General features: G+C 39.2%; 2 protein-coding genes across 3 annotated transcripts in view; both read right to left on the bottom strand.

Annotated features, from left to right (window-relative positions):
* Positions 1-16527, bottom strand: part of LOC309799885 (torsin-1A-interacting protein 2-like) — a 43565-nt gene that overhangs the window by 19536 nt on the left and 7502 nt on the right. The window lies entirely within an intron of this gene.
* Positions 4141-6591, bottom strand: LOC309799886 (torsin-1A-interacting protein 2). Its single transcript, XM_082613507.1, has one exon. The coding sequence runs from the start codon at positions 6092-6094 to the stop codon at positions 5699-5701; it is 396 nt and encodes a 131-aa protein (XP_082469633.1). The 5' UTR covers positions 6095-6591; the 3' UTR covers positions 4141-5698.

Raw genomic sequence — 16527 nt, 5'->3', positions numbered from 1 at the left:
GTTCCCCAACAAGGGACTGAACCTGGGCCCTCGGCAGTGAAAGCACGGAGTCCTAACCACTGGACCGCCAGGGAATTCCCTATCTTTTTGAATTACAGTCTTGTCTGGGTATGTGCCCTGGAGTGGGATTGCTGGACCATATGGTAATTCTTTTTCGGTTTTCTGATGAACCTCCATACTGTTTTCCATAGAGGCTGCACCAACTTACGTTCCCACCAACAGTGTAGGAGGGTTCCCTTTTCTTCACACCCTCTCCAGCATTTGTTAAAATTTGTACACTTTTTAATGATGGCCATTCTGACTGGTGTAAGGTGGTGCCTCATTGTAGTTTTGATTTGCATTTGTCTAATAATTAGTGATGTTGAGCAGCTTTTCATGTGCTTCTTGGCCATCTATGTCTTCTTTGGAGAAATTTCTATTTAGGTCTTCTGCCCATTTTTCAATTGAGTTGTTTTGTTGTTGTTGAGTTGTATGAGCTGTTTGTATATTCTGCAAATTAAGCCCTTGTCAGTCGCATCATTTGCAAATATTTTCTCCCAGTCTGTAGGTTGTCTTTTCGTTTTGTTTATGGTTTCTTTTGCTGTGCAAAAGCTTGTAGGTTTAATTAGGTCCCATTTGTTTAGTTTTGTTTTAATTTCTATTGCCTTGGGAGACTGACCTAAGAAAACACTGGTATGATTTATGTCAGAATGTTTTGCTTATGTTCTCTTCTAGGAGTTTTATGGTGTCATGTCTTATGTTTAAGTCTTTAAGCCATTTTGAGTTTATTTTTCTGTATGGTATGAGGGTGTGTCCTAACTTCATTGATTTACATGCGGCTATCCAACTTTTCCAACACCACTTGCTGAAGAGACTGTCTTTTTCCCATTGTATATTCTTGCCTCCTTTGTTGAAGATTGACCATAGGTGTGTGGGTTTATTTCTGGGCTCTCTATTCTGTTCCATTGATCCATATACGTTTTTGTGCCAATGCCATGCCATTTTGATTACTGTAGCTTTGTAGTATCATCTGAAGTCTGGGAGGGTTATGCCTTCTGCTTTTCCCTTTTTCCTCAGGATTGCTTTGGCAATTCTGGGTCTTTTTTGGTTCCATATAAATTTTAGGATTATTTGTTCTATTCCTGTGAAAAATGTCATGGGTAATTTGGTAGGGATCGCATTAAATCTGTAGATTGCTTTGGGTAGTATGGCCATGTTAACAATATTAATTTTTCCAATCCAAGAGCATAGGATATCTTTCCTAAGTTAATGTATTTTAGACCTGGGTACATAGGTGAATGTTATTTCCTGCACTTTTCTATATGATTGATGTTAATATATTTTTTAAATGAGTAATCAAATAAAATATATTAGCTTCTGTGAGGAAAAAGTAAGAATAAAAAGAAAAGGCCTATGGTATGATGAACTGGGAGATTGGATTGACATATATACACTAATATGTATAAAATGGATAACTAATAAGAACCTACTATATAAAAATATAAATAAAATAAAATTCAAAAAAAAAAAAAAAAAAAAAGGAAAGGCCTGTAATGGTAACTCCGAGCCCACACACAATGAACTTATGTTACAGAGGCACACTTCAACCACAGCCTCCTATACATTTTGTCATATCCAGTTGAGAAGAGTTAGGACAAAGAAAAGCTACCCATGAGAACAAAATCAGAGCTGGGAGAGCAGTAGGACCTCACCCAACCTACTCCATCCTGGAAACCTCAATCTTATGATGTATGGACTATTAATATTCCTTCCATTTTACAGATAAGGAAACTGAGATATAGAGATGTTAAGAATCTTACCCAAGAACACACAACTAGTAAGAAAAAAATATATATAGTAAACATACTATAAGGCATCCTGATTCTACGTTTGAATTGTGACTCTAGCACATATGACCTGGGTAAATTTGCACATATTCTTTAACTTTTCTCAAATTGCTTATTTTGGTGTTGTGAAAGTCTCAAGCGATATAATAAATCATGTAGCAACTACATCTACCACAATTATGATTATAAATGGGCCTAAAAAATGTGACAAGGATTTGCCTTGGGTCATTCATCCCACCAGACCTCTTAATCTTTATATCTAATACCATTTGACATACATAATTACAGGATCGACCTCAGTCCCAAGATTAATCTTGTCCTTCACCAGGAAGGATTTAAGAAGTTTTCAATAATTCAGCATCAAGTTCTAACAATTGGCTTTAATCCCTGTTCTAAAACTAAGACATTACCTTATCCCTAGTTCTAACTTCTGCCTCATTCTCTTATACCCTTCCTAGTCCTAAAGACGTACTACATGCCATATGACTGACATATGTTATCACATTTAAACCTCACAACAGTATGAGGTAGGTATTATTACATAACCTATTTCACAGATGAAGAAACTGGATACAGAAAGGTTAAAATGCCCAAGGTCATTTAATAGTGCCAGAATCAGAAGACAAACCTAGGTCAGCTGGCTCCAAAGCTATTATTTTTCCTCTATAACAAGTAGTTTTCAAGCTGTGTTCCCAAGCTTCCATGGAGACTCAAGGGCTGCCAGAGGAGACTGAAGAGATAGAAGGGGTATGGCTCAACTCACTTTTACAGATATCTGTATTCTGCTGATTGCCACATACACTTTGGATGTCATGGAATTCTTTCTTGCGTGCCTGTCTGCCTGGGCTACCTTCTCCTACAACTTAGAGATGAATCTTAACTTAGTCACGCACAACTCAAGAGACTCTGCTTTAGTAGGTACTTTCCAGTTGCCCCAGCACAGTTTCCATTAAACTTCCACTCCTAGGTCTGCATTAAAATAACAGAGAGTAGTTCTAGAAGTCTAGAAATGGCCACCATTACGTGTAAGTAATTATCAACTCTCCTACAGTACAGAAGTATAGATTAATATGGCTCATATAATCCAAAACAGTGGATCAATTGTCATGAGAATTTTAAGAATACACTTATACTTTAAAATTCATTATTCATAACTATGAAGTAGAGTATTTTAGAATAATCTGCCATATTTTAAGCCAAGTAAAGTCATACTTAAAAAGACCAAAGCTTTCTAAATTTTCTCCCTTGCTCATTATGAACTCTACCCCATGATGTTAGTTCTGAGAGCTGACCATATATCAGGTATGTGATGATAATCATGTATGAAGGCAAAGTACCCTTCTTAATGTAATATTAAAATTAGTATATTTGAGGGCCTCCCTGGTGGCGCAGTGGTTGAGAGTCCGCCTGCCGATGCAGGGGATGCGGGTTCGTGCCCCGGTCTGGGAGGATCCCGTGTGCCGCGGAGCGGCTGGGCCCGTGGGCCATGGCCGCTGGGCCTGCGCGTCCGGAGCCTGTGCTCCGCAGCGGGGGAGGCCACAGCAGTGAGAGGCCCGCATACCGCAAAAAAAAAAAAAAAAAAGAAAAAAAAAATTAGTATATTTGATTCCTTTCTCTTGCCTATATACTCACATCCCTTATAATGACACCACACAGAACTGTTTTTGAGGAGGGCTACAATAGAGCCCTCCTCACAAACAGTTGAGAAAAATAACTGAGTTATAACCTGACCTTCACTCTGATGTGAAACCTCTTTATGTGTCACCGGCAAAGTACGATAACTATCACTACCTTACAGTATTATGAGTACTCAGTTCCTATTCTTTTAAGCCAGATAACTAAATACCCTGGATATGCTGCTATGGTATTTCTCAAAGTATAGTTCATAGAGTACCTGCATAAGAATCTCCTGAGGCACTATTTGTAAAATGTAGCTACCTGGGCCCCACAAGCAATCTAAGGAATAAAAATTTCTGTAAGATCGGAAAATTTGCATTTCTGACAAGCTCACCCAGGCACTGATTTGAAAACCAATTGTATAAATCCATTTAATATGTCCTATTTAAGAATGAGATTGGTTAAAACAAAAACAAACAAAAACAAAGACCCTTTCTCTATTTTGCTGATATTTAAAATTGCACATATGTAGTGTTTTTTGGTATGTGTCTGAAAAAGTTTAGGAGACAATAATATTGATCATAACACCATCCTCAAAAGCAATACCTCAAACTAAATTTTCACTTTTTAGAAAAAGCTTTAGGATAGTGTAGTTCTTAACCAATGGTAAATGATAAACTAATTAGTCTTCACTCAATTTAGCAGTCCACACAGTTTATTCAGCAATAGAACAGAAGAGAACTTCCATCATGACAGACATAAGGCAGATACAGGGCAGATCTCAGGGGTACATTCTTTAAGCAGACTAACAGTGACTTTTTAACATGTGGCAGGCATGATTTGTTGCATACAAACAGCCATTCATTCCTTACTTCTTCCTTCCTAAAAGAGCCCTGATTTTATTAGGGGAGACACTGTGTCCTACTCAGGCAGTGCAACTCCATTCCCCTCTGCCAGGTTTCCCAGGCTCCTTTGTGAATCAAAGATGTAAGGAAAAATCCTTGCTGTAATGAGATGTAAGAAAAAATCTGTGAGGGACTTTTGAGAAAGATCTTCTTCCCAAATAAAAGACACAGACTTGAAAGGAGAAAGCTTTTTGCTCCTTACTTCCAGCCTTTGATTGGGATTGAAATGTCTGGAGCAGCAAGCAGCTACATTGTACTCGGTGAGAACTATGAGGACAAAAAGCCAATATGCTAAAGATCCCGAAGGGAAGGATAGAAAGAACCTGGGGCCTTGAGAACATTGTGGAGTTGCTACACAAGCACTGGATTATCTACAATCTTAAGTGGAATTTTTAAATTGTTCAGTGGCCTCTGCGATGTTTTCAACTGCATTTTCTAAGTTTCTTAACCTGAACTCTAGTTTCATGATTCTTATGAACAAGTGAAGGCCAGAATGAGGCCAGTGTCAGGTAAGACCTTCTTAGTTCTAAGAAAAATGCTTCCCCTAAACTGTTCATAATATATATGCAGTCAAGCTGGATAACTCCTTTTGTCACCTATCTCCTAGGACAGGTACTTTTCCATTGCCAGGGGAGGACATTCTAAGTTTAGTCACCACAAAGACAGGATAGTCTTTGCTTATGTAGAGCCAAGGAGGTGTAGACAGAGGCATTTCTGCATGTTTTTATTGTCACCTATATAGGTGCTGCCTGACTGAATGTGATTTCTCTGACAGTGACCAGTTACCGATAATGTCATAGCCACACTGAGGATGAGCTAAATAGAGCCAATGATGAATATATGGTTATATATGAATAAATTTTATATATATATATAATTATCACTGATTAATATTTAAGAGGTGGAATTTAGAACAATATAGTTTATTATTAAAATGTCTAGCTGTTTTACTGGAATAATCTAGAATTCAGCTACAAGGATGCTTTCCCACAAAAGTTATCACTAGAATATAATGAAATTACACACAGTATGGGGCTTCTCCTCCAGGACTACCGTGTCATAATAATGTCAATAATTAGGCTGTGGAGATTTTTAGGAGTAAACTAATTCCAAAACATAGGAAATATGGATTAGTCAGGTTCTAGATGAACAATCTGGCTTGGAATACCGATTAAGTTCATGCTGAAGAAGAGATGCACAGACCCTGGAAGCAGATCCAACAACAGTTTAAGCAGTTTCCCAGAGCAGTGACGGTCTGGATCAGATATAGAAAGGAGTCATCTTTCCATCTTCCTTGGGCTACTAGTACAAAACCCTCTAGAGTCTCCATGATTTTGACTGTTTCAGAAGTTATTTGCTTTGGCCAAGTTTTTTGTTCAAGGTTTTGTCTGTTCTGGTCAGGATTAACTGTAATGCAGGGTTAAAACCAGCAACTCTAGAGTCATGTATCCTTTTTCTAACCAGTGGAGGACCCAGAAGAAATGGGTGGCAAGCTTTTTCAAAGGTCCACCTGGTAAGATTTTGGGGAGCCCACTCAAGTGGGAAAGACCAAGGAAGAACAAGGCTTCTATTAGCAGGATTATCAGGATAACACTCAGGGCAATAATCAGCTCTGTTAATACGGTCTAAGAATACTTGGTAACATTCATTCTCAACCAGTTCAGTTTGGTACAACCAATGGCCTAGTTCTAAACTAGGGAACCACTGCTGTCCACAGTCAGGGCAATGTGAATTATCTGAGAACATTGGGACCTAGAGAGACAACACAGAAAGCAATGTAACTGTAAGAGGCAACAATGATAAAGAGAGACACCCAAACAACCAGTCCTATTACAGGTTTGGTTTAGCACTTTCTCAGTCCAACCACCATTACTTGGAGAGGGTAAAATTTGGCTTGCACCTCCGTGCAATTCTTCAAGATTTCGTTGTCTATTTTTCACTCACTTTCAACCCAGTCTCTGAACTCAGGGACTGATCCAGTCTATGTTATCAGTCACTTACTAGCAGCACAGATCTCAGAATAGCTCCTTTAAATCCCAGCTTCTCAAGAAAAGATAGGGTCCTAGTCTACGTTAATTGTTTTTTCTTGTGTGTTATCAGCTGGTGGTATCATGCAGAGGCATCTGGCTTACTCTGCTTTGCTGGTAAGTTCTTATGTCTGCTTGGTGAAACAGAGGAGCTGACAGGTCCAGTGGGTCTTTGGTGGGCGCTGGCACTCTTGCCGTTGTAATGCACGTACCCAAGTCTTAAGGCCTTGGCACTTTATAGCGATGTAGAGGGGTCAGGAAAACCTGGCAGAGTCCTCTTGAGCGTGGATCCAATGAAGTCTTTCTTGGGAGGACCTTAATCAGGACCCAGTCACAGGGAAGTAGCTGCTGTTGAGTTGGTTGAAGGGTCTGGGAATGCTTCACATACCTGTAAATAATAAAACTTCAGACGACTCATATGGGCTTTGAGTTGCTCAAAGTATTATTAGAAACATGCATTTGGAAATCATTTGGGTCAGTCAAAGTGGATGAGAATTGTCTCATGGGTTTCCCCATAACAACTTCCTATGGGTTCAAACCAATTTATCTGTTGGGAGTTATTCTTATGCTTGATTGGGCAACAGGGAGGATTTTGGTTCATTTAAGGTTTGTACTAACTTAATTTTTTTTTTAGGACTATATATTTCTTTTTCCTACTCCTTTTGCACTTTGGAAATAATAAGGTCTGTATAATCATGTTTAATGTGGTAAAACTTTGAGATTTCTTGTCTCTCTTCTGTGAAATGGGTGCCGTATATATAGTTCTCCCATAATGGGTGGGATAACATTAACAATGGTGACAGCCTTCTAAAACAGATTTCAATCCATGCAGGGAAAAGCTTACAAAATTATTAGATAATATTCTTAATAACTAACCATAGGAAGTTGGATGAAATCCTTTTGAAGGCTGAAAAAGAAACCACAAGGGACATGTCTCATTGCCCACATCTGCCTGTATAGGCTCATACGCATTTTAAGTTTAAGAAGGCAATTAAGGCACAGTCCTGAGCTATTCTTGGAAAATATATAGTAAATCAGTTGGAATTTACAGATGCTTTCATCATCTTTGTACTCCTTCATGACACTGAATGTAACAAGTAAACAAGGTAGGGTAGAGCAGGATGCATGGAACAACTAGACAGGCACCTAGGGAGCGCCACAGATCACCAGAGCACAATATACAGTCTGCCTTTCTCCAGTGTTTTTTTTTGTGAATTCTGAGGCCTGATCCTGTGAAAGCACTAAGGGACACTGGGGAAGATGTGAGTGGTAAAACTGTATGAAGATATAGCCTGGGGCTTCCCTGGTGGCGCAGTGGTTGAGAGTCCGCCTGCCAATGCAGGGGACACAGGTTCGTGCCCTGGTCCGGGAAGATCCCACATGCCGTGGAGCGGCTGGGCCTGTGAGCCATGGCCGCTGGGCCTGCGTGTCCGGAGCCTGTGCTCCGCAACGGGAGAGACCACAACAGTGAGAGGCCCGTGTACCACCAAAAAAAAAAAAAAAAAAAGATATAGCCTGAAAAGCAGAGGGAGTTATACCCTTAGCTGTGATCAGCCAAAGCATTTTCCTTACAGACTATCAATAGCAGCCGTGATTCTCAGATTTTAAAATGGCAACTTTAAAAAAAAAAATCTATTTATTTATTTATTTATTTATTTATGGCTGTGTTGGCTCTTCGTTTCTGTGTGAGGGCTTTCTCTAGTTGCAGCAAGCGGGGGCCACTCTTCATCGTGGTGCGCAGGCCTCTCACTATCGCGGCCTCTCCCGTTGCGGAGCACAGGCTCCAGACGCGCAGGCTCAGTAATTGTGGCTCACGGGGCTAGTTGCTCTGCGGCATGTGGGGTCCTCCCAGACCAGGGCTCGAACCCGTGTCCCCTGCACTGGCAGGCAGATTCTCAACCACTGCGCCACCAGGGAAGCCCTAAAATGGCAACTTTAAAAGACAACTGAAGAGCAGCCTCTGCCAGTGCTGCAACCTGGGGCCAATAGTATGATGGGAGCCACGGATGGGGTGGGATAGAATCAGTGTAGATACACTGATGTGTTTTTTGAGGTTAGGTGACAAAGTATGCATGAAGATTACCAATTCAGCTCCTCAGGCAGAGTGAACAGAAAGTAGGGTTCCTGACCTTTGTGGTGACAACATAGGGCATAATAGATTTCCCTGAGGGTCTACTGTCAAGAGCCACTACAGTAAAAGTTTCAGTTGTTGAACTGGGAAGTCTTGGGTGTCTAGTACATGATAGATGATGAATAAAACCCACATGATTGTGGGGTTTATCACAGAAGTTAGTAGTAAAGTTATATGACTAAGTCTGACATTGAAAAGGTATAGAATTTTGGGTTTTTAGAAAGAAAAGGGGAAATTCAATTAAAACCACAACAAGATACTATATTTCACATCCACCAGACTGGCAAAAATTAACAAGTTTGACAATGTGGGCTCTACATACTCTAGGCAAGACTACCCTCCCCTCGAACTCCACATCTCTGTTGGCTAAAGCTCCATTCCCTAAGCTCCAAATGCTCAGAATGAAGGATGGCCTTCCCCCAACCTTCATTTCTCCATCTTCAAGAGTTAAGCAAGCACCAGAGCTCCAAGTATTTCTGAATCAAGAGCAATCTAGTGTTCCATATGTTCCGGACAAGACCACCCCTCCCCTCATCCTCCAAGCCACAATGGGCAAGAGGGGAGTCAAAACAGGGCTCCAAAGCACTAAATGCTCAGAATAAGATCACCTATTACCAGCCTCCTAACTCATTCCTTCCTGAAAATACTCCTGGCAAGATTCTCGAACTACCCCGCCCCCCCCCTCACCCTCACAAGCTTCACTACCATTATCTGCTTGAAAGCCTGAGGACCAACCAATCTCATCATACCTGTACCTCTTTTTATGTCAATCACCACATGGAGCCCAGGGCTTCCTGGTTATACTTCATCCTCTTATAGTCTCTAATCCCCATAAGGCTCTGAGAGCAGTGAGATAATATCCCCTTCTCTTCTTTACTTTTTTTTCCCCCATAAAACATGTACCATTTTGATATTAAATATTTTAGCTATGTGTCTCTACTAAAACCTAAACTCCAAGAGTAGGGTGTTTTGTTTTTATTTACTGCTGTACATACCCAATAAACATTTCTTGAATGAATAAATAACGAGACTACGGAGTAATTTGAATCCTCATACCCTAACACTAGGAGCATAAATTAGCATAACCACTTTTGGGATTAATTTGGCATTATCAAGTAAAGCTGAGGATGTGCATTTCCTGTAACTCAGTAATTCCACTCTCAGGTAACTACCCTAGAGAAAATTACACGTTTATTTAAAAACATGAATAAAAATATTCATGGTAGTTCTTTGTATAACAGCAAAATAACAACCAAAATGCCCAAGACAGAATGTATTAAAAAAATTGAGGTAGTCCCACACAGACATAGATGAAACTCAAGAATATAATATTTAGCTGAAATATAAAGAGGAAGTAGCAGAAGAATACACACATACTCTCTTATACAGTTTTCATTTACATAAAGTTTCAATATATTGCTTAGGAATAAATATGCAATAAAGCTAAAAAGAAAAGGATAAGTACAAGGATAATTATTACCTTTGATGGGATAGGGAAGGGAATGGGATTGGGAAAGGCATACAGAGTATTTCAAGGATAATTGTAAACATTTTTTCTTTGAATGGTTGGAGGTACAAGAATGCATCATAAATCATAATAGTTTACATAACCTCTATTCCATGTTTTATTTTTTTTCTACTTCTGTCTTCATTTTTACTTTTTTTAACTTTTAATTTTTATTGGAGTACAGGTGATTTACGATGTGTTAGTTTCAGGTGTACAGCAAAGTGGATCAGTTATACATCTACATATATCCACTCTTTTTTAGATTCTTTTCCCAAATAGATCATTACAGAGTACTGAATAGAGTTAGTTCCCTGTGCTATACAGTAGGTTCTTATTAGTTATCTATTTTATATATAGTAGTGTGTATATGTTAATCCCAATCTCTATTCAATATTTTATAATTAAAAAAAGAAGAGTAGAGTGGAAAGTAGCAGTGGGCTAGAAAAAGAGATTAATAGGCAAAACCAACTCACACTGTGGACAAGACGACCAGGAGCAGTTACTCTGCTCAGAGGCAAAGTGGGTGACTGAGGAAAACAGGAGTCCTACAGAAAGACACGGATCTTTGTTTTTCTCATAATATTGGAAGCAACTATCTCTTCATGGAAATAAAGTAACAGAAAATACATTGTAAATCAACTATACTTCAATTAAAAAAAATCTCTATGGAAAGAAAAAAGAAATAAGGTAAAAGAGGCCTACCTAATGTTAATTAATGGAATTAATTTTTCCATTAGGCTACCTAATGGAAAAGAGAGTTTATCTTGGCATACTCCATAAAGGCATGCATCTGTGTACAGGACTTTCTTTTTTCATATGGTGCCTTTGTGCAAATTAGAAAAAAAGTACCCTCCTTACAGGCAAGACGAAGCCCAAAGAACCTCACTTGGCCAGATATTCAACAGAAAAACTCCATCTCTGAAATAATAATACTTTTTATTTTTTGGCCGCGCACAGAGCGGGATCTTAGTTGGGATCTTAGTTCCCAACCAAGGATTGAACCTGCGCCCCCTACAGTGGAAGTGCAGAGTCTTAACCACTGGACCACCAGGGAAGTCCCCAAGATAATAATACTTAATAACAATAGCTAATACTTATTGAGTGTCACTATCTGTTTTAATACATGTAATACATTTTACATGTATTAACTCATGTAATTCTTACAATAATCCACTCTATAGTTAAAGAAACAGAGAGGCTGAGCAACTTGCCCAGAGTCACACAGGTCTTTGTAGAGAAATCAGTATTTGAATTCAAGAAGATTGGTTCCAGAGCCTGTACTCTTTTTTTTTTTTTTTTTTTTTTTTTTGCGGTATGCGGGCCTCTCACTGTTGTGGCCTCTCCCGTTGCGGAGCACAGGCTCCGGATGCGCAGGCCCAGCGGCCATGGCTCACGGGCCCAGCCGCTCCGCGGCATATGGGATCCTCCCAGACCGGGGCACGAACCCATATCCCCTGCATCGGCAGGCGGACTCTCAACCACTGCGCCACCAGGGAGGCCCCAGAGCCTGTACTCTTAACCACTATAAGATACTGCCTTTCTGAAGCAGTGACTGTTGAGTTTTAGAAAACCCTTTCAAAAGCTATTTGCAAAGCTACAGGATACTCTTCAATTGTGTGTATTATATTAAAGTGGGGGTGGGAGAAACTTTCTCCCATAATTTTCCACTTTCACACACAAAAATCCAGGATACATTTCAGGGAGTCCTAAATCCCCTGAAATTACGTATAAAATTTTTTATGTACACATGTGCATTTTTTTCTGGAAAGAGAGTACAGCTGATCCTTGAACAACGTGGGGGTTAGGGGTGCCAACCCTCAAGTAATCAAAAATCTGCATGTAACTTACAGTCAGCCCTTCGTATATGCAGTTCCTCTGTAGCCATCGTTCTGCATCCTCAGATTCAATCAACCACAGACCGTGTAGTACTGAAATATTTATTGTTGAAAAAAATCTGCATGTAAGTGTACCCACACAATTCAAACTGTGTTGTTCAAAGGTCAACTGTACACACTTTTAGATTCCCAAAGGAATCTGAAATGGTTCAGAACCATTGAGCATGAATGGTTCCTAATCATTTTACCATCAAAGGCAATTTTTATTCCTGGCACCCCCCTCCCCAGATCTCAATGTGGAAGGATCCCTGAACAACTACCATTCTTGTAATAACTTCGTTTTTCTCATTTTATTAATTAGACATGTAGATCTGCCAATCAGAACTTCTAATAAAAACAAGAAAAAAAACTAGTGTTAATAGCCCTGATTTAGAAATTTTCAATATTTTAAATTACAGATAATATTCAAAATGCCTATAACATAAAGTCAGAGAGATTTCAGCTATTCTGGATTTGTTTCCTTCCTCAACTCCATTAGCTTAAGTCAAAAGTGGTTGATTTGGGGCTTCCCTGGTGGCGCAGTGGTTGAGAGTCCACCTGCCGATGCAGGGGACGCGGGTTCATGCCCCGGTCCGGGAAGATCCCACATGCTGCAGAGCGGCTGGGCCCGTGAGCCATGGCCGCTGACCCTGCGCGTCCAGAGCCTGTGCTCCGCAATGGGAGAGGCCACTAAAAAAAGTGGTTGATTTGAGGTAAATGTATGATTACCACTAGGCTTGTAGAAATGCAAAAAATACCTTGGGAACCACCATTACTCAACTGATGATTGTTTAAGTTATTGAGGAAATCACCATGTACTAGGCCCAATGCCAAATACTATACATACAGAGAGAAAAATCTTACAGAGCTTCCAGATGTCCAGGGAATCCAGATTGGAACCAATGCTTTAGGTAAAGGCTAAGGGCTTTTCGATGGATATAAAAAGATTGCCTGTAGAGATCACAGGAAATTCAGGAAGGCCCACAGAAGTTGGAATGCCCTTATCTTCAAGCGAACCTTACAGCCAACAACAGTGGGCAAAAAACAAATTTAAAGGGCTTTCCTACCACATAAATGCTATATAGTCATCTTTCAGTATCAGCAGGGGATTCGTTCCAGGACCACCCACAGATACCAAAATGCACGGACCAGAGGGACACTCAAGTCCCTTATATAAAGTGGCATAGTATCTGCATATAACCCACGCACATCCTGCTGTATACTTTAAATCATCTCAAGATTACTTATAATACCTAACATAATGTAAATGCTATGTAAATAGCTGCCAGAGCACAGCAAGTTCAAGTTTTGTTTTTTGGAACTTTCTGAATTTTTTTTCACAAATATTTTCTATCAGATTTTTTTTTTTTTTTTTTTTTGGCTGCATTGTGTGGCTTGTGGGATCTTAGTTCCCCGACCAGAAACTGACCCTGGGTCTTGGCAGTGAAAGTGCCAAGTCCTAAGCACTGCACCAACAGGGAACTTCCCAGATCAGACTTTTTGTGTATGAGAACTAAAGTAAATTTAAGATTCTTCCTGTAGATTAGAGGAAAATTTAGAAAATAAGCACTTCCACATCAAAACAGAAAATGCAGTTCTATTTAAACCAGTGAAATTTACACTACTAATGATGGCAGCTTAATACATATTAAATAATTATCATCTCTAAATATTGAGTCTGTATCATTCTTCGCCATTTCCTGAACGGATGTTAGTAAGCTAGCTCAAATCTGCCTCTGATAAACAAAAATTCTCTTGTTCTCTTTATTTATTTATTTATAATATTTATTTATTTATTTGGTTGCAATGGGTCTTCGTTGTGACAGGTGGTCTCCTTAGTTGTGGCATGCATGTGGTATCTGGTTCCCTGACCAGGGATTGAACCTGGGCCCCCTGCATTGGGAGCTTGGAGTCCTATCCACTGCGCTAGCAGGGAAGTCCCTCTTGTTCTTTTTAGTGATAGGATAATAAAAGTTTCAGATTGAGTCAGGACTGGGATGACTTCTCCAGGCAAATATATCACTTAAACTTCAGCCTCAGCCAAGTCCTCATATGATATATAAAATCAAAAGAACAGACACATAGAAAAAATATAAATGCTCTAAATTTTCTTGCATATCCATTTTAAATATTTTCTCCCATGGAATAATTTATTCTAACAATACTCAATAATCAAAACTATTATTTGTATGAGACAGCTTCTCTGACAAGTTTCATACACGAAGTGAAATCTCAGGAGCTTCATATTTCATTAACTAGTTCTGAATTTAGATGTTGGGAGACTAAGGAGTATGAAAAAAAAGAATCACTCTTCTTTTTAAGTTCATATAATCTAAAATAATTCTTTGCTTAAAATATATTATGAAAATACAGGCTCCTGAAAAAAGTTTTCAGCCTGTTTTGTGAGGAACTACTTTTAATTTGGCAAAGTCTTGAGATCACAGAGAGAAGGCACAATCTCAACACTGTTTAGCACACACACTGTTCCCTCTTATGAAAATAGATAAGCCAAACAAAAAATATGATCTTGAGTCACCCAGGAGTTGATAAACAGGGAACTCCCTGGCAGTCCAGTGGTTAGGACTCCGAGATCTCACTGTTAAGGACCTGGGTTCAATCCCTGGTTGGGGAACTAAAATCCCACAAGCGTTGCAGCGCAGCCAAAAAAAAAAAAGGAACTGACAAGCATAACAGGTGTGTGTGTGCATTCCTGGCATTCCATAAAGGGGAACAACTGGTTTAGAAATTTACTGGTGCATTTCAATCTACTTTGCCCTAATGGACAAAAGTCCATGGTTCAAATTCTATCTACAGTGTCAATTTAAAACACCAGCAGCCAAACCTTTAAAGTTAATATGCAGTTTTCAACAGTGAGACCTAGTGCTAAGGTTAGGTATTTATATACTTGTACCAGCTATTTGTGTCTGTGTTGAAAACTAAGTATCTAAGTCTTGCCCACGCCTCTGCACCATATCCATTGTCATAATATGCCAGGATTATTATTTTCAAGATTTTCCACTCATTTCCCAGTGTTTTCACTAAATAGTACTTATTCCATATTTTTGAAAGGGAGGTTGAGAAAGTACTAAAAACTAGAAACAAAAAGCACTCCACTTACTTTCTTAGGGAACTGTTTCTTATATAGAGACTGGATGCCTGGAGCAGTTCAGATATAAATTTTTTCTGATAGAAAGTCTTCCTTTCCTTCTTACCCTTCTTACTCCCTCCCAACTCCATTGATTTGTATTTCAGGTTTAGGCTGACCCACGCAGAGGCAAAAAGCAACACACAAAGATCAAAGAGTTTGCTACGATTTCCAACAGTGGGTGGCATAACTGATTCCCAGTTTTAGCTCAACTCCTCTAATCATCTTTAGTATCTACAGGAAGCCAGCACATTTTTATTAAACGTTTTATTTTGAACTAATTTTAAACTTGTAGAAAAGTTGCAAAAATAGTGCAGAGAGTTCCTTATACCCTTTACCCAGTTTCTCCTAAAGTCAACATCTCATAAAATACAGTTAACAAAACCAAGAAATTAACATTGGTACAAGTGAATTAACTAAACTATAGACTGCTCGAATTTTACCTGTTTCTCCACTAATGTCCCTTTTCTGTTCCATAGTCCAATCTGGGATTCCCCACTGCATTTAGCTGTCAATTCTCCCGAGTCTCCAATCTGTGACAGTTTCTGTCTCTAATTATCTTTTGTGACTTTTCCTGGTCTTTGTGACCTTGACACTTTTGAAAAGTACTGGCCAGTTATTTTGTAGAGTGTCCCTCAATTTGTGAGTAGAAAGATAAAGAGTTTATGCATTTTTGGCAAGAATAACACCACAGAAATGATGTTGAGTCCTTCTAAGTGCATCACATCACTGGGGTCATGATGTCTGTATGTCTTATTACTGGTGATGTTAACCTCAATCAGTTGGTTAACACAGTATCTCCCTTGTCAAGTTACTATTTTTCCTTTGTAGCTAATAACTATATTGGGGAGATACTTTGAGACTATGCAAATACCCTGATTTTCCTCAAAATTTCACCTACCAGTATTATAGGTAGATTTTATCTGCAATAATTACTATGCAGCTGTTTGTCTAATAGTGATTTTGTTTCCTTTTTACCATGTTTACTCATTGGAATTCTTCTCTAAGAAAGAGCTGTCCCTTCTTGAATCCTATTTATTTATCAACGATGTCAGTATGGACTCATGGCCACTTACTTTATTCTATGGGTTAAAATTCAGTACTACCATTACTCATTTTATTACTCAGGTTGTTCCAACTTTGGCCATCAAGCTCCTTCAAGTTGCTCCTGTGTCCTTTCAACAAGCTCCCAAACCTTTTTGAGCATTTACTTAATTTCAAGCACCACAAGATGTTCCAGGCTCACCTTGTATTTTCCCTGACTCAGACCTGGAATCAAGTACTTCTCAAAAAAAAAAAAAAAAATCCTAGTTCCTTTTCTCAGAGGATAGTGTTTAAAAACGAGAGCTGGGTGCTCATTGCTACTGGGGTTTCACCATCGGGTCAACAATTTGGACACCCCCCACTATTATTTGATTCCTTACTAAACTCATTAGCTGGAAATCATTAGCATCACCTGGGAACCTATTAGAAATGCAAACTCTTGGGCCCCACC

Source organism: Mesoplodon mirus, assembly GCF_964341445.2.
Source record: "Mesoplodon mirus genome assembly, chromosome: 3".
NCBI lineage: Eukaryota > Metazoa > Chordata > Mammalia > Artiodactyla > Ziphiidae > Mesoplodon > Mesoplodon mirus.
The sequence above is the reverse complement of the archived record's forward strand: the minus strand, read 5'-3'. Positions and strand labels throughout refer to the sequence as shown.